At 43.0% G+C, this 20625-nt stretch overlaps 1 protein-coding gene across 1 annotated transcript in view; it reads right to left on the bottom strand.

The window, feature by feature from the left end:
- Window positions 1-996: 996 nt before the first annotated feature.
- The window catches only part of CHRNA3 (cholinergic receptor nicotinic alpha 3 subunit), a 24786-nt gene continuing 5157 nt past the window's right edge, over window positions 997-20625 (bottom strand). Inside the window, exons 5-6 of the mRNA XM_027123721.1 lie at window positions 8013-9024; window positions 997-1182 (exon numbers count right to left, since the gene is read on the bottom strand). Coding sequence (XP_026979522.1) covers window positions 1054-1182; window positions 8013-9024 — 1141 coding nt within the window. The 3' untranslated portion in view covers window positions 997-1053. The remainder of the gene's footprint in view (window positions 1183-8012; window positions 9025-20625) is intronic.

Genomic DNA, 20625 nt, shown 5'->3' with positions numbered 1-20625 from the left:
GCATCTGGAGCCTGTGCTCTGCAACGGGAGACGCCACGACAATGAGAGGCCTGCGTACCGAAAAAAAAAAAAAGTATGATGAGGATGTGGAGAAACTGGGGAGAATCCATCCTTGTACATTGTTGGTGGCAATATAGAATGGTATCGCCATGGTGGAAAACAGTATGGCAGTTCCTCAAAAAATTAAGAATAGAATTGCCATATGATTGAGCAATTCCACTTCTGGGTATATCCCCAAAGGAACTGAAAGCAAGGTATCGGAGAGAGTACACCCATGTTCATAGCAGCATTATCCACAACAGCTAAAACATGGGAGCAACCCAAGTGTCCATCAACAGATAAATGGATAAGCAAAATGTATATACTTAAAATTGACTATTATTCAGCCTTAAAAAGTAAGGAAATTCTGCAATATGCTACAACATGGATGAACCTTAGGGACATTCTGTGAAGTGAAATAAGCCAGTCACAAAAAGACAAATACTGTATGATTCCACTTATATGAGGTACTTAGAGTAGTCAAAGTCATAAAGATAAAGTGTAATGATGGTTGCTGGTGGGAGGGGAGAATGGGGAATTATTGTTTAACTGGTCTATAGTTTTACAAGATGAAGAGTTATGGGGATGGATGGTGATGGTTACACAACAATGTGAATATATATATATATATATATATATTTTTTTTTTTTTTTTTTTGCGGTACGCGGCCCTCTCACTGTTGTGGGCTCTCCCGTTGCGGAGCACAAGGCTCTGGACGCGCAGGCTCAGCGGCCATGGCTCACGGGCCCAGCCGCTCCGCAGCATGTGGGATCCTCCTGGACCGGGGCACGAACCCGTGTCCCCTGCATCGGCAGGCGGACTGTCAACCACGGCGCCACCAGGGAAGCCCTGAATATATTTAATACCACTGAACTGTGCCCTTAAACATGGTTAAGATGGTACATTTTATGCTAAGTGAATTTTACCACAACAAAAAATAAAATTAAAAAAACAGTGAGCCGCCTCTCCCCCAATACACATAAGTAACCTCATAAGTAACACACAGTTTAGTGCTTATGCATCATCCCTGGCCATCAAAGGTTGCAGAAACAATCCTGCTGTCCCTAAAATGCACACCAGAATGAAAACCCACAGAAATATACGATCAATCACCATGGCAACATACTTCCAATCGTCTTGAATCTGAAAGACAAAAACAAACATCATGAAAGAGGAAAAAATAAAGCAGGAAGGAAAAGGCAAGGTGGACACATTTTCAATATTGAATATCTAATAAATGGGTTTCAGTAGAAGAAGCCATTCTGCTTGCCAATATGCAAGAAACCTCTTTTTTCTAATGGATGTAGTCTGAGGAAGTCTACCATTCTCACGTTTCTCTTTATGCACTAGAGAAACAGGAATAAAATATCTGTCATATTAAATCTGTTTTAAATCAAATTTCTTAACATCTACATAACCCTTTTTTCCCCTAAAAATTGAATTCCAATTTATAAAGTTAGTTAAAACCAGTTATTTGATTTACACCTCTGCAGGAGGATTCTGGGCCTTGGTTAGAATAGCTAATACAGTCCAACATAATTCAAAGTACTAGCTCTTATCCAGTTTTAGATACTAATTTCCTTGTAACGTCTGTTTCAAAAATGAAATAAGCACATCAGGGTAAGCCCATCATCACTCTTCCTCTCCCACCGCCCTCTCTCCACAATGCCCAACTAGCCAAGTATCATCTTCAATTAGAAGGCCAAAGTATCATGGAATTCCGTACAGTTACAGAACAGGTTCAAAATCAGAAATAAATGCTGACCATAAAGTAAAGATGGAAGAAAGAGCAAGACTAATTGTATATAAGACAGCTTCAATTTAGGCTTGAAATAGGAAGGAGAACTGCACATTAATTATACTAGACAACTCAGAAGGGAAACCATAATTGGACTGAGAAAAAGAGAACCCATAAATCAACTGATTTTGAAGAAATAATCACATAATAGAGAGGCAGCATGTGATTTAGTAATTTAATTAAGTGCACTGAAATGGGGCTGGGAGACAAGGATTTTATTTCACCATTATGAGCGTGAGTGAACATGTCCCTCTGATGACATTGAGAAGTCAGTGGATTAGAGCTATAATGCCCTATTTGCCACCGGTTACTTATTTGAATTCCTAAGACTTTGGGTGTAAAAGATTCCAATATACAATAGACGCTGTGATTCCTGCCAACCCCCTACTGGCTAAACCTCCTAGGGCCTAGGAGGCAGCGGGGTGGGAAAACCAAGACTTGTTATAATCCCAGCTCTGCTCCTTTCTAGGCACGAGAATCTGGGTAAATTATGTGACCTCTCTCAGCCTCAATTTCCTCCTTGGTGAATCGGGGATAAGAACAGTACCTAATTCAGAGAGTTGTTATGAGGAGTAAATGAAATATGTGCCTGGCACAGGGTCCTTAATGAATAATACCTACTGATATTAATGCTGATTTTAAAAATGACCATTAACCAAGTATATATCTCCCTCTGAGAGCACTTCACATGGTTTAGCCTGGTGAAGAAAGAGGGGACTTGGGTTTTACACATGAATACAAACAGTGCTGCAAATAGAGCTGGGTGAAACTTAATTTTATGTCTAACTCTGAGTCTTTAAGGCACAAGGACACTGGTCATTCTCTGGAAACTTTGGCACTAATGATGCAGGAACAGGTAGATGAGTGTTGGGCAGAATGGTGAACTAGCCCAAGCACTTGGCTCTGTTTCCCAGCCCAACCCTGGAGATGTCCCAGAAACAAGGGGAGACCGTGCCTTAAAGACTCTCAGAAACCTGGGCAGGTGCGGACTGCTGAGTGTGAGCATGCGGTTGGAAGAGAAGGGTCTCGGTGGAGGGAAGGACTGGGGAAGGCTTGGTTGTGCTCTTCTCTCCCCCAACCCTGTGCCTCTTTCCAGCCTGCCACTCCCAGCCCAGAGATGCAGGCAGGGCCACTTGTCAGCAAAGTAGGGCCTGGCTGAGGGGAAGAGCAGAGCAGAGGTGCCCACTGATTGGTGGGGCCTGAGGCTTCCCTCCTCGCTCCCCACGTCAAAGATGAACAACTGCAGTTGAGTGAAAGGGACGTGGGGGAGCTCCTCACGGACAAGGTCAGCTGGAGGGGAGGAAACGCCCCTGAAGGGGCATCTGGCCCAGTTTGTGGCCATTTGGGTCCTCTGCCTTGGGAAGCATGGGTTTGGGCCCCTCAAACACAGTTCAGTAAGGATGGCTGACACCCCCAGAAAAGGTGAGTTTACAGGCCCCCAATACACAAACTTAGGTATTTGAAAGAAAATTCATGGAACAGATAGGTTAAGGATTTAAACTAAACAAGACAGTCTTTTGAGACTATCCAGATAGTCACTGGATAGGAGAGAATATTGGAAACACGAAGTTAGGAACAAGCAGTGTTATAGAAGAATCAAGTAGAAATACAAGTGTGAACAACAGACAAGTCGCGATAAAGAACTCAAGAGCTGGGGTGACTGGCAAGGGTAAATACAGCCCCGGAAAGAAACAGGGAGGAGAGTAAGGACCTCTCCTGGGGCAGCGATGTAAAAGAAAAGCTAGGAGATGGAGAAGCTGGGAGCAGAGGTATCCCATCTGTACAACAACAGTTCAGGGAAAGAGAAAAGAAGGGTGAACGGGAGATCTTTACAGAAATAACATTGACTTCCCCAGAGTTAAAGTGAGATGAAAAACCTTGGAATTAAATGGCTCACAGGAATACCAAACAGACTAGGAGAGACCCACACCAACACGTTGTGTTTGGTGTCATTCGATTTCTCTACAAACAGAAAATTCTAATAGCTTCTAGATAGAATAGATTGCTTGCAAAGGAACAACATTCAGATTAACTTAAAACTTTTTCAGAAACGACACTGAGGCAAAAAGGCCATGGAGTGTTATTTAAGTATTTAAGGAAAAGAACTTCAACCCTAGAATTTCGTATCCAGCTAAACTCGCACTTAAAAGTGAGGGCACATGGGGTTCCCTGGTGGCGCAGTGGTTGAGAGTCTGTCTGCCGATGCAGGGGACACGGGTTCGTGCCCCGGTCCGGGAAGATCCCACGTGCTGCGGAGCAGCTGGGCCCGTGAGCCATGGCCGCTGAGCCTGTGCGTCCGGAGCCTGTGCTCCGCAACGGGAGAGGCCACAACAGTGAGAGGCCTGCATACTGCAAAAAAAAAAAAAAAAAAAAGTGAGGGCACAACAGTTTAAAAAAAAATTATTTATTTTTGTCTGTGTTGGATCTTCGTTGCTGTGTGCGGGTTTTCCCTTATTGCGGTGAGTAGGGTCTACTCTTCGTTGTGGTGCGTGGGCTTCTCATTGCGGTGGCTTCTCTTGTTGTGGAGCACGGGCTCTAGGCGCGTGGGCTCAGTAGTTGTGGCACACGGGCTTAGTTGCTCTGCAGCGTGTGGGATCTTCCTGCATGAGGGCTCGAACCCGTGTCCCCTGCATTGTCAGGCAGATTCTTAACCACTGCGCCACCAGGGAAGCCCCACAATACATTTTTAAGCTTACAGGCCCCAAAAGGTTTACCCATAAACAATCTTGAGAAGGCATGCCAACACAAAGAGATAAATCCAGGAGGACACCATAAGTAGATGTGAGGGGTGACTGTAGACTAAATAAAAAAAGGAAGGTCAAAAACCAAAACATATATTCATGAGAAACCAAAACTAAAGCTCTAGTAACACCCAGGTAGCCAAAGCAGTGAGGAAGATCAGAGGGGAAGGACAGTTGGGTGGGGGCAAAACACAGATACTTAAAAATGTAAGAGACCAATTGATATGGAAAACGGAACTTGAGCATGGGTTTAAATCAGTTAGGAAGAGCTAGTAGAAGAATAAAAATAAAGCACATGACTTTCAACCAGCAAAAAATATTCCAACTTTCTAGTAAACAGCAAGAACTGAGGCAAAAAAAAGTAAATGGAAAACGTGAAATAAGATGGCCAAAATTTAACCCTAGAAAACAGTAATTACAACACATGTAAATAAATCATTGATCAGAAGTCTGACTCTAGTTGGAATGAATGAACTAACAGATATACATACATATAGATATACAGATATATCTCTCTATCTGTATCTGAACCAAACAAAACAAGTTGTATCAGGGTTATTAGCTCAAAAGATCGTGGCTCTGATCTATGCACACCTCCAAGACCTCAAGAACAACTCATACAGTGGAACCAACTTCAAACGATCAGCCGTCAAAACCACAAAACGGAGAGTATTAACATGAGACCACAAGCTCCCTAACTAGTTTTCTAACTTGTAACCCAATCCTAGCCCTAACTCTGAATTTAGAGTATTAAACACCTCACAAGTGTGAGCAAGTAGGGGTGACCAACACAAACAACTTGAAAAGAGAACAGCCAAGGCAGGTGACACGATGACACTCCTGTCCCTTTGGGATCTGGCGTGTCCAGGGACAGTCATTCACAGGCTCTCAGCACCCTCAGGAGATGGCTCTGGGAGAACCAAGCCTGTTCATTCCAAGTGCCTAGGAGCCCAGGACAGTTAAAACCAACCAAGTTGGAGCCAGGGAATTAGGAAATTAAAATACCTCTAGAAAACTCTATGTAAACAGCAGCATGTCCGTCACACAGTAAGAGACAAAGAAGGCATCCTTCAGACAGCCCAACTCTCCTCAGAGCACTGAGTAGGCATCTTTATTCTAACACTTGCCACCCTTTCATAAACAGGTTGCAATCCACTGGACGGTGGTCCAGATTTCTGCTTTCTCTGGAAAAACAATGGGACCACATTCATCTGTGGTAACAGATGACCAGAAGTGAGCAGTGGCTGCCCCTTGAGATGAACCATGTGCCTCTAGCTGGCCACGTTCAGGCTATTTCACTAATTTACCTTCCTGGCATTTCAGCTGTGACTTCCCTTTCAGTAACATTTTTTTTTTTTTACTGTCTGCCTCCATCACACGTCTTGTGGAAACTCTAACGCTAACTAAAACCCTCGTGAAAACTCTTAACACCTTGTATGGTTCCTAGTAAATAATTTTTGGAATAAAGATAGTTTCTAATAGCCTGACAAAGACGATGGGTACTTAGATCTCAATCTTTAGTAAATTATCACTCAAAAGAAGTGATTATTTTAAAAAGAAAGGGTAGAGAATATCTGCAAAAGTGAGTAGTGTTAGACAAATGAGATTCTCTAATCATGTACTTAATGTCCAACAACTGCTTCAGGGACTTCCTGGTGGTCCAGTGGTTAAGACTTCGACTTCCAATGCAGGGGGTGTGGGTTCGACCCCTGGTCCCGGAGCTAAGATCCCACGTGCCACAGGGCCAAAAAACCAAAACATAAAACAGAAGCAATGTTGTAAAAAATTCAATGAAGACTTGAAAAAAAAAAACCAACCAACCAACTACTTCAATTGAATTTAAAGGAGGGCCTGACTTTTTGGCTAAATTTCTGGTATCAGTGGGAGGTTTTGCATTGTTACAGTCACAAGTGGGCTCAGAGTTGCTCAGATGGGTGGGGTGAGGACACGGGGCCCCTGTTGCTATCTCCCTCCTGTCTCATCTACTTTAATATGCCGTTCACAGCTGAATAAAAGAGGCTCCAGACATTTCCTACCAACATTAATTACCTACAGTGCATCAGGAGCTGAAATTATCTGGTAATTAACTCTTTGCTAATAATCAACTTAAAAACAGAACCAGTTAATTTTAAAGCAGAGCTTCTTAAAAAATTATTGAACATGATTCTGGTAACCTTGGGGGTAAACAGTGTGGGAACAGCCAAACACATAAGTGTAAAGCTTCCCCATTACTAATACCTATCACTAGTTCTAGCATAAGATTTTTGAAGGAAATACAAGTTCACCCAATTAAAAAAAGATGGGCAAGAGTGTGAATAGATAGTTCACAAAAGAAGATATCCAAGTGGCCAATAAGCATATGAAAAAGAGCCCTAATCATTAGTCCACAGGGACAAGAAAGGCCACTTCACCCCCGTTTGGCGAGGATGGGCAGCAGCTGGAACTCTCAAACATTGCCAGGGGGCATGTCAATCGGCTCAAACCCTTTGGAAACCTGACAGTGTCCACTGAAGTGAAAAGTACACCTCTCCAGTGATCCAGCAATTCCACCCCTAGGAATGTAGCCAGGAGAAACGAGTGTATATATTCACCAAAAGATATGTATAAATTTATAGCAGCTTAATTCATATCGCCCCAAACCGGAAATAACCAAATGTCCAACAACTGTAGAATGAATAAACAGAAGGCGGTGTCGTCATACTGTAGAATCTTACACACCAATAACAAACCACAAGGATAAACCTCAGACATCTTTGTACACTTTGCTGAATGAAAGAAGTCTGATATGAAAGTTTATGCTATGCGATTCCACGTATATGAAGTTCAAGAATAGGTAAAATTAATTAACATAAAAGACGTCGGGATCAGTGGTTACTGAGGAGGGAGGGAGGGGGTTACTGACTGGGGAGGGGCACAAGGGAACCGTCTGGGGCACTGGAAATGTTCTATACCTTTACCTAGATCATGGTTATGTGGGTGTACACATAATGTAAAAATGCACTGACATGTAGACTTAAGACGTATGTACTTTATGTAAATTACTCTTAAAGGGGAGTAGGGAGACACAACGAGTAAAGTTTAAAATGTCAGCTCAGCTGATCAGTACTAATTGGAGATCATCTGGCCTCATGCCCTCTTCCAGCCTACCTCCTAATCCACTCACTCAGCATCAGGTGTTCCAATGGCCCAAACTGCTGGCAGCCCAGCAGCTAAATGCAGGGCACCACATACTCACAACCTTTATCGTCCCATTTTGCAGATGAAAAGACAGACTCACAGAGGTGAGGCGGTGTATCCAAGGATAAATAACTGGTAAATGAGGAGCTGGTCTGAACACAAGCCACTGATGCCAGTCTAATTCCTTGCCCACAAGGAACCAATACAATGTTTGTTGAATGAATGAATGACCAATGTAATAACAGACATATCCTTACCTCTTTGGCTTCATTCTGTGCTTTCATATTTTCAGCAATATACTTGACACTTTGGATAGCTTCTTTGATTTCTGGTGACAGAGCAGAGAGGGACAGCACGGCATTGACGGATTCAGAACTGGAGCTTCTCGTGAGATTGGCACTGAAATTCAGGATTTTTACCCTGCGGTGGTGGCAGTGGTTACATAGCTCGTCCTGGCAGGGGTAGCCTTCTTTGCAGCTCTTGGACTCTATGTGGCTGAAGCAATTCAGGTTTGAGAGCTCAGCGCTATTGAAGGGTCTTGGCCTCTGAGTGTTACCCTCACTGCTTGCCGGTCTGGTCATGAACATGACCCTGGGAAGAAAGTTCAAGAATATGGTCTTCACCCACATGGGCATCGTGTGTGTGGTGGGGGTCCTGTAGTGCACGTTGAGCACGAAGACGGTGATGACGATGGACAAGGTTACAAAAATCATGGTGAACAGGAGGTACTCGCCGATCAGGGGAATCACCAGAGAGGTGGACGGGATGGTCTCAGTGATCACCAGCAGAAACACAGTCAAGGAGAGGAGGACCGAGATGCAGAGGGTCACCTTCTCGCCGCAGTCGGAGGGCAGGTAGAAGACAAGCACAGTCAGGAAGGAGATGAGCAGGCAGGGGATGATGAGGTTGATGGTGTAGAACAGGGGCAGGCGCCGGATGTACAGCGAGTACGTGATGTCCGTGTAGATCTCCTCGCAGCAGTTGTACTTGATGTCATGTTTGTAGCCTGGGGCTTTGATGATGGCCCACTCACCACTCTCCCAGTAGTCCCTGAGGTTCATGGAGGAGCCGATCAGGACCAGGTCGATTTTTGCCTTGTCGTAGGACCAGGAACCAAACTTCATGGTGCAGTTCTGGTAATCGAATGGGAAGTAGGTCACATCGATTTTGCACGAGCTCTTAAAGATGGCCGGGGGGATCCAAGTCACTTCCCCTGTGTACTTGAGTAAAGCTTTGGTCTTGTCGTCCACCTGGAAATCCCCAACAGCACTGCGGAGACAAAGAGGAGGTGTGCGGCACACAGGTCATTACCATGTGGTCAGCTAGCCCAGCTTCTCACGCTGCCAGCAGGTAAACGGCAAGTAACGATTTGTAAAACTGCAGAATATGAGAGCCCAAAGTGCTGTAAAAGGTCTTGCAGTTCACCATCCCATTTACCAATGGGGATACTGAGGCCCAGGACCCCCCAACCCCCAACGATCTGACACACTCATCACCCCCCGCCCTGGGGCACGTCATGGGTTCATTCCACACCATACAACTCCCAGCTTGATATTTATGGAGACACTCCCAAATGCCAGAGATTTTTTTTCTCCTTTAATTGAAGAAATAAAAGAAATGAATGAAAGTGGTCATCAGAGGCAGGTGTTTAGGTGACCCTGGGGATATTTGCCACTCGCTGTCTCTATGGTTTGGCCCTGGTAATGCCTCCTCATTCTGTCTGCATTGGGAGCCCAATGTGTGTACACACACGGATGTCAAACCAGACCGTGGACCTGGAAGGGGCTGCAGAGACCACCGCAGGAGCCCACTGCCATTAAACTGAGCCTGTTAGATGGGTCTATTACCAGGCCCTATCTCTGGACCCTGGTTCTACCGTTTACCAAACTCCCCATTCCTCCCTGCACTGTTTTAGAATGAATAACCATGTTTTCTGATTCCTTGTCTTTCAGACCCAGCATGACAGGTCCCTCTGCCTTCTGTGTCCCTATCCTTCCCCATGTTCCTTCTCCCTTCTGTTTAGCTATGTGCGTCCTTTCTATGCAGAGACATACATTATTCCTAGAATTGGCTTGTTGGCATTTATCAGCTGGTTTGTGCAGTGGAAGATTTGCTGACGACCAGCTCAACACCCCGTCCAGTCTCACATCTGAGCATGAAGCCAGCCAGTCCTCATGACAATGGCCTCGCCCAGTGAAAGCTCTTGACATTTCCGTGGGTCAGCCCTGTTGATTTCTTAGAGTTCTGCATTTGAAGGCATGTATCTCCTTCTAAAGGGAGCAACCACTACACCCATTTGCCTGAAGAGCTGGAAAAAAAAAAAAAAAAAAGACAAACCTATACATTTAGGGATATCCTGTCTGGTTGTTACTGGATAGCACTGTGTGAAGACAGGAGGGGGTGTGTCTGGGGTGTGTCTCCTTGCTGGTCTCCGGCCCTCCCACCGTCACGTGCGTCTGTCGAGCAGGACAGTCGTTACATGTGAAGGCTTGATGTCAAATCCACTACCCGCCTTCACTCCAGCCAGCTGGGTTGTCCCAAAGGTGCCCTGCTGTGTTTATATGTTCTTAGCCCCACTTTATCCTACTGGGCCCTCAATTCCCCACAAGAAGAGGATTCCCAGCTCCAGGAGGAAAGGAGGGGTATGAGAAGTGGGGAGGGGGTGGGGACCCACACAGCCCCAAGTGGACTTGACCATGTTGGGCACCAAGGAGTCCTGGGAGGCTGGCCTACATTACGCAGAGGGCTGAGAGGACCCCTGGGAAGGCAGAGGCCTCCAGAACAACTTTCCTTAGGCATCTGGATCAACAAAATGGACCTTCAGAGCCCAGGGACTAGTCCACTGGCCTGCCCCCTATTTCTGTACATAAATTTTTATTGGAGCACACAGCCATACCCATTTGTGGTCTATTGTCTGCAGCTACTTTTAAGCTACAAGGGCAGGACTGAGTAGCTGCGACAGAGACTCTAAGGCCCACAAAGCCTAAAATACTTAACTACCTGGCCCTTCACAGGAAAGCTTCATGATCCCTGCTTTAGTCTGATCCCCTCATTTTACCGACGAGGAAACTGAAGGTCAGAGGGCAGGACTGGCTTGCTCAGGGTCCCACACAGAGTCTGTGGCAGGGCCTTGACCAGTCGGAACTTGAGTCCTCAAGTCTGTGTGTCCAAAAGGCCAAACACTGGAGATCAGCTTACCTTCGTTGCTGGGGCACATGTCTGCTATTTTCCAGGGATCCTGGTCACTGTGGCGGCTGCCTACAGACCCCCACAGCTGTGTCTGTCCAGACCAGGAGGCCTGCTTGCTGACAGCGTCAGCGGCCTAGCTCTGCCACCAGGAGACCGAAGATGAAGACCTCGCTGGGTACCAGGGTCTGGCAGAGCCCCAGCCACAGAGAGGGCGCTCGGTAAGTACTAGCTGACTGAACGGATGACCAAAAAGATAAATGAAGCTCTCACCCCCCTGGCTGCCCAAGAGATGGCTGGCAGCAAGGGTCAGCAGAGGGGGAAAGGTCTCACTCAGCCAGTGTGTTGCTGAACCACGTGAGCTGATTAAAAAAAAGAAAAGGCAGGGTGGGTGCAAATGATTAGTTGAGGTATCACTTTAATAGAAGGAAAGAGTAAGAGCTGAAGTGGGGCGAGGGTGGTGAGTGGTATGAGAAAGATCACGATGGCATCCGTTTCTTTAACCTTTCCAAATTTCCTCAGAAAAACAGGGCAACAAGATAGCAAAAGAAAAACGCTGCCCACATGGTCAGCCAAGTTAGGTTACGTGGAACTCTAAGAACCTCAGGTGTGAGAGTGGGGTCGAACCACTACCACCAGTGGGACCTGCGTGGGATTCGGGTGGGGTTAGCTGCTGTGGAGGTGGCTGAGGGAAGAGGAAGGGAAGTTCTCCTGTCCCGAGAGCCCCAGACAGAAATCACCAAGAGGTATCTGCCCCTCAAAAAAGAGGACCCCGCTCTGCACTGCATCTTCAGCAAGGGGAACGGTGAAACAGAGAGGGCACCACAGGTGCCAGTTTGTGGGAGAGGACAAAACGATGGGGAGCCACCAGGGTCTGCAGAGGAGGCTGGGCTGGGCTCGATCTCAGAAACACCTCCCACCCCAACTGCCTTCCAGAAGGGCAGAGACCCACCCAGAAAAAAGCTGCATAGGGTAGGCTTCAAATTGAACAGCGTGGGAAACTGAGGGTAAGAAAAAGAAGATGGTTGAGAAAGTAGAGAAGCAGGTGTCTAGAAGTGGCAGCTCTCAGACTGTGGAGGTGGCTACACGGAGTATTTAAATGCTTCAAGGGAACCACTTGAGGAGGGAACTCCCAAGCAGGTGACACAAGAGACCCACCCTTACCCTTACCCACTCCCATCCCCTCTGGGAACCTGTCCTAAAAGTACAACAAAGGCCATCTATTTAAACAAGAGCAACAGAAAAGGATTAGACTGAACCTCATATTAACATATTGTAAGAAAAATATGAAAAGTAATTGAATGACAATAACATACAAGCAGACAAGTGCACACTGCAAAAATATAACCTCAGAGCAGATGAAACTGATAATCTGACATTACAAATTAAGGTAATAGAAAGAACAATCTTTAGAAACTTTGAAAGAGCAGCATAAATTAGAAATAGAAAAGCTAAGAATTTGGGTAAGCAATAGGAGGATGAATAAAGAACTGACAGAACTTAGGAAAGAACGGGAAGAAAGAAATTTAAAAAATCATTTTAGAAATAAAAACTAAAACGTAACAAGCAGCACACACCATGGAAAGTATTGTGATGAAAATAAAAAACAGAAAGGAGAAAAAAAATTCTTTTAAATCAAAAAGAGACAAAGAAAAAGAATGTGAGAGAAAATAATATGGAAAGAATATAGGTAAAGCAGTTCAAATATAGGTGAAAATGGAGTTCCTGGAGAGATAAAGCAATAGAACAGATCTGAAAAACTCTAATTCACAAAACATTTACTGGAATAAAAGAAGGCTTATTATGTATATGGTACAGAGTAAAACAACTAGATTTTAAAGATAAAGGGTAAAATATCTTTGGGTTACCCAAGAAAAAGAACAACGCCCTTGTAAACAAGCTGACTATGCATCCCAATTCATCCAGGACAGTCCTGGTTTACATCTGTGGTCCTGGCACGTGTATTAATAGAGTCTCTTTACTCTCCCCAAAGTCACCAGATTTTACAAGAAAAAAAGAAAATTAGACTGGCAATCGTTTTTGACAGCAACACTTCATACCAGAACATGAGTCAGCATTTTTAAGGTTTTCATGGAAGGAAAGTATGAGTGAAGGATTTTATATCAGCAAATGACCTAAGAGTATTACCTAAAAAGGCTACAGTGAGTTATGAACTTGTAAGAACTTAGGGTACACTGTGTCCACGAACACTTTCTGAGGATTCTACTAGAGAATGAACTTCAAAGAACAAAAACATGGCAGGAGAAACTGGCATTAGAAGGTAAAAAGTCTTTCTAGTGTGTTGAAATGAAAAGAAACTCTCACCCGAGGTTCAGAGAAACTGAAGTTTTAGTTAGGAGAGAGGAATTGAAAGATAGTCTCTAAATCTTATTTTCAGCTTCAGATTCCAAGGAAATTCCTTATGATATTTGCTCCTCTCCATATCCGATGGAAGCTTTTCACTATGTCTCTCAGTATTGTTAAAAGCACACATCCCTAAAGTACCCCAGCTGTTCACCCAAGATTGCCAGCAAGAAAACAGCTATGAAATGCAAATCATAAGATTAAGATCTGTGCCCACTTTCTTAATTCTAGCTTAGCAAAAATTCTTACCACCCTGCTCAGCTCCTTAAGAGCCTTTGGACCAGGAGATTTCTACAAACCAGTTAATTTATCTCCTGTCCCAGTTCTTTAAGGACCAATTTACAAGTTGCATGAAAGAAACACATTTATGAATGCTGTCTTTTCTTGGAAAAGCAGTAAACAAAACACGGACCTCTAAGAGTTTTATAGTTTCTGGCCTTCCATTTAGGTCTTTAATCCATTTTGAGTTTATTTTTGTGAATGGTGTTAGGGAGTGTTCTAATTTCATTCTTTTACATGTAGCTGTCCAGTTTTCCCAGCACCACTTGTTGAAGAGGCTGTCTTTTCTCCATTGTATATTCTTGCCTCCTTTATCAAAGATAAGGTGACCATATGTGTGTGGGTTTATCTCTGGGCTTTCTATCCTGTTCCATTGATCTATATTTCTGTTTTTGTGCCAGTACCATACTCTCTTGATTACTGTAGCTTAAACTATAATTCAAAAAGAGTCACGTACCACAGTGTTCATGTTCAGCTCTATTTACAATAGCCAGGACATGGAAGCAACCTAAGTGTCCAGCGACAGATGAGTGGATAAAGAAGATGTGGCACATATATACAATGGAATTACTCAGCCATAAAAAGAAATGAAATTGAGTTATTTGTAGTGAGGTGGATGGACCTAGAATCTGTCATACAGACCGAAGTAAGTCAGAAAGAGAAAAACAAATACCGTATACTAACACATATATATGGAATCTAAAAAAAAAAAAAGGTTATGAAGAACCTAGGGGCAGGACAGGAATAAAGATGCAGACCTACTAGAGAATGGACTTGAGGACATGGGGAGGGGGAAGGGTAAGCTGGGACAAAATGAGAGAGTGGCATGGACATATATACACTACCAAATATAAAATCGATAGCTAGTGGGAAGCAGCCGCATAGCACAGGGAGATCAGCTCAGTGCTTTGTGACCACCTAGAGGGTGGCATAGGGAGGGTGGGAGGGAGGGAGACGCAAGAGGGAAGAGATATGGGGATTTATGTATATGTACATGTACAGCTGATTCACTTTGTTATAAAGCAGAAACTAACACACCATTGTAAAGCAATTATACTCCAATAAAGATGTTAAAAAAATAAAAAAATTTAAAAAATAAAAACACGGACCATCTTTAGAGTAGTTAAAGAACACTTCTCTTTTAACCCATGAATAGAAAGTGGGATTCAACCAAAAACGTAGCTTCTCTAGTCCCAATACGAACAGTAAAACATATTGATTCGTACTAATACGGCATACAAACCTAAACACAGAATGCTTTAAAATCTGATTAGACTAATTCTATATGAAGTGTTTTGTTGAAAAATGCTCAGTGGTTTTTTAAGACATTAGAACTCCAGAGATAAAGCACAGTTACGAAATTGAAGTCTGTCAATACCTGGAGAACAAACTAGTACATACTGTAAAATACCAATTAAAATTATGTTTGTCTAATAACAGAGGTTAAATGTGGAAGGTGTCAGGTTTGTATGGGCTTAAGAAAGAGGCAGGTTTTGTAGGTGCCACAATGGGCAGATTCAGATAGGCAGAGGAAGAACCTTTGAAAGAGAGAGAAAGGTGCAGCTTCCTGTGGCTGGTGGGCAGATGCACGTGTGCAGTGTGAGGCAGGGGCAGGGAGCATTCGCTGGGTGAGTAAAAGAATGAAGCTTGGAGAGGAACCAAGATGCTGGAGTAGAAGGACGTGCTCTCACTCCCTCTTGCAAGAACACCAGAACCACAACTAGCTGCTGGACAATCATCAACAGAAGACACTGGAACTCACCAAAAAAGATACCCCACATCCAAAGACAAAGGAGAAGCTACAATGAGATGGTAGGAGGAGCTCTATCACAGTAAAATCAAATCCCATAACTGCTGGGTGGGTGACTCACAGATTGGAGAACACTTATACTGCAGAAGCCCACCCACTGGAGTGAAGGTTCTGAGCCCCACGTCAGGCTTCCGAACCTGGGGGTCCGGCAACAGGAGGAGGAATTCCTAGAGAATTAGACCTTGAAGCCTAGTGGGAATTGACTGCAGGACTTCGACAGGACTAGGGGAAACAGAGACTCCACTCTTGGAGGGCACACACAAAGTAGTGTGCACATCAGGACGCAGGGTAAGGAGCAATGACCCCAGGGGAGACTGAACCAGACCAACCTGCTAGTGTTGGAGGGTCTCCTGCAGAGGCAGTGGTGGCGGGGGGCGCTGTGGCTCACCGTGGGGACAAGGACACTGACAGCAGAAGTTCTGGGAAGTACTCCTTGGCGTGAGCCCTCCCAGAGTCTGTCATTAGCCCCACCAAAAGCCCAGGTAGGCTCCAGTGTTGGGTTGCCTCAGGCCAAACAACCAACAGGGAGGGAACCCAGCCCCACCCATCAACAGTCAAGCAGATTAAGTTTAACTGAGCTCTGCCCAACAGAGCAACAGTCAGCTCTACCCAGCACCAGTCCCTCGCATCAAGCCTCTTAGATAGCCCCATCCAGCAGAGGGCAGAAAACAGAAGCAAGAAGAATTACAATCCTGCAGCCTGTGGAACGAAAACCACATTCACAGAAAGACAGACAAGATGAAAAGGCAGAGGGCTATGTACCAGATGAAGGCACAAGATAAAACCCAAGTAAAACAACTAAATGAAGTGGAGATAGGCAACCTTCCAGAAAAAGAATTCAGAATAATGATAGTGAAGATGATCCAGGACCTCGGAAAAAGAATGGAGGCAAAGATAGAGAAGATGCAAGAAATGTTTAACAAAGACCTATAAGAATTAGAGAACAAACAGAGATGAACAATACAATAACTGAAATGAAAACTACACTAGAAGGAATCAATAGCAGAATAACTGAGGCAGAAGAACAGATAAGTGAACTGGAAGACAGAATGGTGGAATTCACTGCTGCGCAACAGAATGAAGAAAAAAGAATGAAAAGAAATGAAGACAGACTAAGAGGCCTCTGGGACAACGTTAAATGCACCAACATTCACATTATAGGGGTCCCAGAAGGAGAAGAGAGAGAAAAAGGACCCGAGAAAATATTTGAAGAGATCATAGTCAAAAATTTCCCTAACATGGGGAAGGAAACAGCCACCCAAGTCCAGGAAGTGCAGAAAGTCCCATACAGGATAAACCCAAGGAGAAACACGCCGAGACACATAGTAATCAAATTGGCAAAAATGAAAGACAAAGAAAAACTACTGAAAGCAGCAAGGGAAAAATGACAAATAACATGCAAGGGAACTCCCATAAGGTTAACAGCTGATTTCTCAGCAGAAACTCTACAAGCCAGAAGGGAGTGGCATGATATACTTAAAGTGATGAAAGGGAAGAACCTACAACCAAGATTACTCTACCGGCAAGGATCTCATTCAGATTCGATGGAGAAATCAAAACCTTTACAGACAAGCAAAAGCTAAGAGAATTCAGCACCACCAAACCAGCTCTACAACAAATGCTAAAGGAACTTCTCTAAGTGGGAAACAAAAGAGAAGAAAAGAACCTACAAAAACAAACCCAAAACAATTAAGAAAATGGTCATAGGAACATACATATCAATAATTACCTTAAATGTGAATGGATTAAATGCTCCAACCAAAAGACACAGGCTTGCTGAATGGATACAAAAACAAGACCCATATATATGCTCTCTACAAGAGACCCACTTCAGATCTAGGGACACGTACAGACTGAAAGTGAGGGGATGGTGAAAGATATTCCATGCAAATGGAAGTCAAAAGAAAGCTGGAGTAGCTATAATCATATCAGATAAAATAGACTTTAAAATAAAGAATGTTACAAGAGACAAGGAAGGACACTACATAATGATCAAGGGATCACTCCAAGAAGAAGATATAACAATTACAAAGATATATGCACCCAACATAGGAGCACCTCAATACATAAGGCAACTGCTAACAGCTATAAAAGAGGAAATCAACAGTAAAACAATAGTGGGGGACTTTAACACCTCACTTACACCAATGGACAGATCATCCAAAATGAAAATAAATAAGGAAACAGAAGCTTTAAATGACACAATAGACCAAATAGATTTAATTGATATTTATAGGACATTCCATCCAAAAACAGCAGATTACACTTTCTTCTCAAGCACACACAGAACATTCTCCAGGATAGATCACATCTTGGGTCACAAATCAAGCCTCAGTAAATTTAAGAAAAGTGAACTCATATCAAGCATCTTTTCTGACCACAATGCTATGAGATTACAAATGAATTACAGGGAAAAAAAATGTAAAAAAGACAAACACTTGGAGGCTAGACAATATGTTACTAAATAACCAAGAGATCACTGAAGAAATCAAAGAGGAAATAAAAAAATACCTAGAGACAAATGACAATGAAAACACAATGATCCAAAACCTATGAGATGCAGGAAAAGCAGTTCTAAGAGGGAAGTTTATAGCTATACAAGCCTACCTCAAGAAACAAAAAACTCAAGTAAACAATCTAACCTTACACCTAAAGGAACTAGAGAAAGAAGAACAAACAAAACCCAAATTTAGCAGAAGGAAAGAAATCATAAAGATCAGAGCAGAAATAAATGAAATAGAAACAAAGAAAACAATAGCAAAGGTCAATAAAACTAAAAGCTGGTTCTTTGAGAAGATAAACAAAATTGATAAACCATTAGCCAGACTCAACAAGAAAAAGAGGGAGAGGACTCAAATCAATAAAATTAAAAATGAAAAAGAAGTTACAACAGACATGGCAGACATACAAAGCATCCTAAGAGACTACTACAAGCAACTCTATGCCAATAAAATGGACAACCAGGAAGAAATGGACAAATTCTTAGAAAGATATAACCTTCCAAGATTGAACCACGAAGAAACAGAAAATATGAACAGACCAATCACAAGTAATGAAATTGAAACTGTGATTAAAAATTTTCCAACAAAGAAAAGTCCAGGACCAGATGGCTTCACAGGTGAATTCTACCAAACATTTAGAGAAGAGCTAACACCCATCCTTCTCAAACTCTCCCAAAAAATTGCAGAGGAAGGAACACTCCCAAACTCATTCTCTGAGGCCACCATCACTCTGATACGAAAACCAAACAAAGATACTACCAAAGATAAAAATTACAGACCAATATCACTGATGAACACAGATGCAAAAATCCTCAACAAAATACTGGCAAACAGAATTCAACAACACATTAAAAGGATCATACACCATGATCAAGTGGGATTTATCCCAGGAATGCAAGGATTCTTCAGTATACGCAAATCAATCAATGTGATACACCACATTAACAAAATGAAGAATAAAAACCATATAATCATCTCAATAGATGCAGAAAAAGCTTTTGACAAAATTCAACACCCGTTTATGATAAAAACTCTCCAGAAAGTGGGCATAGAGGGAAGCTACCTCAACATAAGAAAGGCCATATACGGCAAACCCACAGCAAACATCATTCTCAATGCTGAAAAACTGAAAGCATTTCCTCTAAGATCAGGAACAAGACAAGGATGTCCACTCTCACCACTATTATTCAACATAATTTTGGAAGTCCTAGCCATGGCAATCAGAGAAGGAAAAGAAATAAAAGGAATACAAATTGGAGAAGAAGAAGTAAAACTGTCACTGTTTGCAGATGACATGATACTATACATAGAGAATCCTAAAAATGCCACAAGAAAACTACTAGAGCTAATCAATGAATTTGGTAAAGTTGTGGGATACGAAATTAATGCACAGAAATCTCTTGCATTCCTATACACTAATGATGAAAAATCTGAAATAGAAATTATGGAAACACTCCTGTTTACCATTGCAACAAAAAGAATAAAATACCTAGGAATAAACCTACCTAGGGAAACAAAAGACCTATATGCAGAAAACTATAAGACACTGATGGAAAACATTAAAGATGATACCAACAGATGGATAGATATACCATGTTCTTGGATTGGAAGAATCAATATTGTGAAAATGACTATACTACCCAAAGCAATCTACAGATTCAGTGCAATCCCTATCAAATTACCAATGGCATTTTTTACGAAACTAGAACAAATCATCTTAAAATTTGTACGGAGACACAAAAGATCCCGAATAGCAAAAGGAGTCTTGAGGGAAAAAACGGAGCTGGAGGAATCAGTCTCCCTGACTTCAGATTATACTACAAAGCTACAGTAATCAAGACAATATGGTACTGGCACAAAAAACAGAAACATAGATCAATGGAACAAGATAGAAAGCCCAGCGATAAACCCACGTGCCTATGGTCAACTAATCTATGACAATGAGGCAAAGATATACAGTGGAGAAAAGACAGTCTCTTCAATACGTGGTGCTGGGAAAACTGGACAGCTACATGTAAAATAATGAAATTAGAACACTCCCTAACACCATACACAAAAATAAACTCAAAATGGATTCGAGACCTAAATGTAAGACCGGACACTATGAAACTATTAGAGGAAAACATAGGAAGAACACTGTTTGACATAAATGACAGCAAGATCTTTTTTGATCCACCTCCTAGAGTAATGGAAATAAGAACAAAAATAAACAAATAGGACCTAATGAAATTTCAAAGCTGTTGCACAGCAAAGGAAACCATGAACAAGACGAAAAGACAACCCTCAGAATGGGAGAAAATATTCGCAAACTAATCAACAGACAAAGGATTAATCTTCAAAATATATAAACAGCTCATGCAGCTCAATATTAAAGAAACAAACAACCCAATCCAAAAATGGGCAGAAGACCTAAACAGACATTTCTCCAAAGAAGACATACAGATGGCCAAGAAGCACATGAAAAGCTGCTCAACATCACTAATTGTTAGAGAAATGCAAATCAAAACTACAGTTAGAATGGGCATCATCAAAAATCTGCAAACAACAGGGCTTCCCTGGTGGCGCAGTGGTTGAGGGTCCGCCTGTCAATGCAGGGGACATGGGTTCGTGCCCCGGTCCGGGAAGATCCCACATGCTGCGGAGAGGCTGGGCCCGTGAGCCATGGCCGCTGAGCCTGCGCGTCCAGAGCCTGTGCTCCACAACGGGAGAGGCCTCAACAGTGAGAGGCCC

Source organism: Aethalodelphis obliquidens, unplaced genomic scaffold, assembly GCF_003676395.1.
Source record: "Aethalodelphis obliquidens isolate GAN/ISIS:26980383/991018 unplaced genomic scaffold, ASM367639v1 scaffold26, whole genome shotgun sequence".
In the NCBI taxonomy this organism is placed as follows: Eukaryota; Metazoa; Chordata; class Mammalia; order Artiodactyla; family Delphinidae; genus Aethalodelphis; species Aethalodelphis obliquidens.
This window is presented reverse-complemented; position numbering and strand designations above follow the sequence as displayed.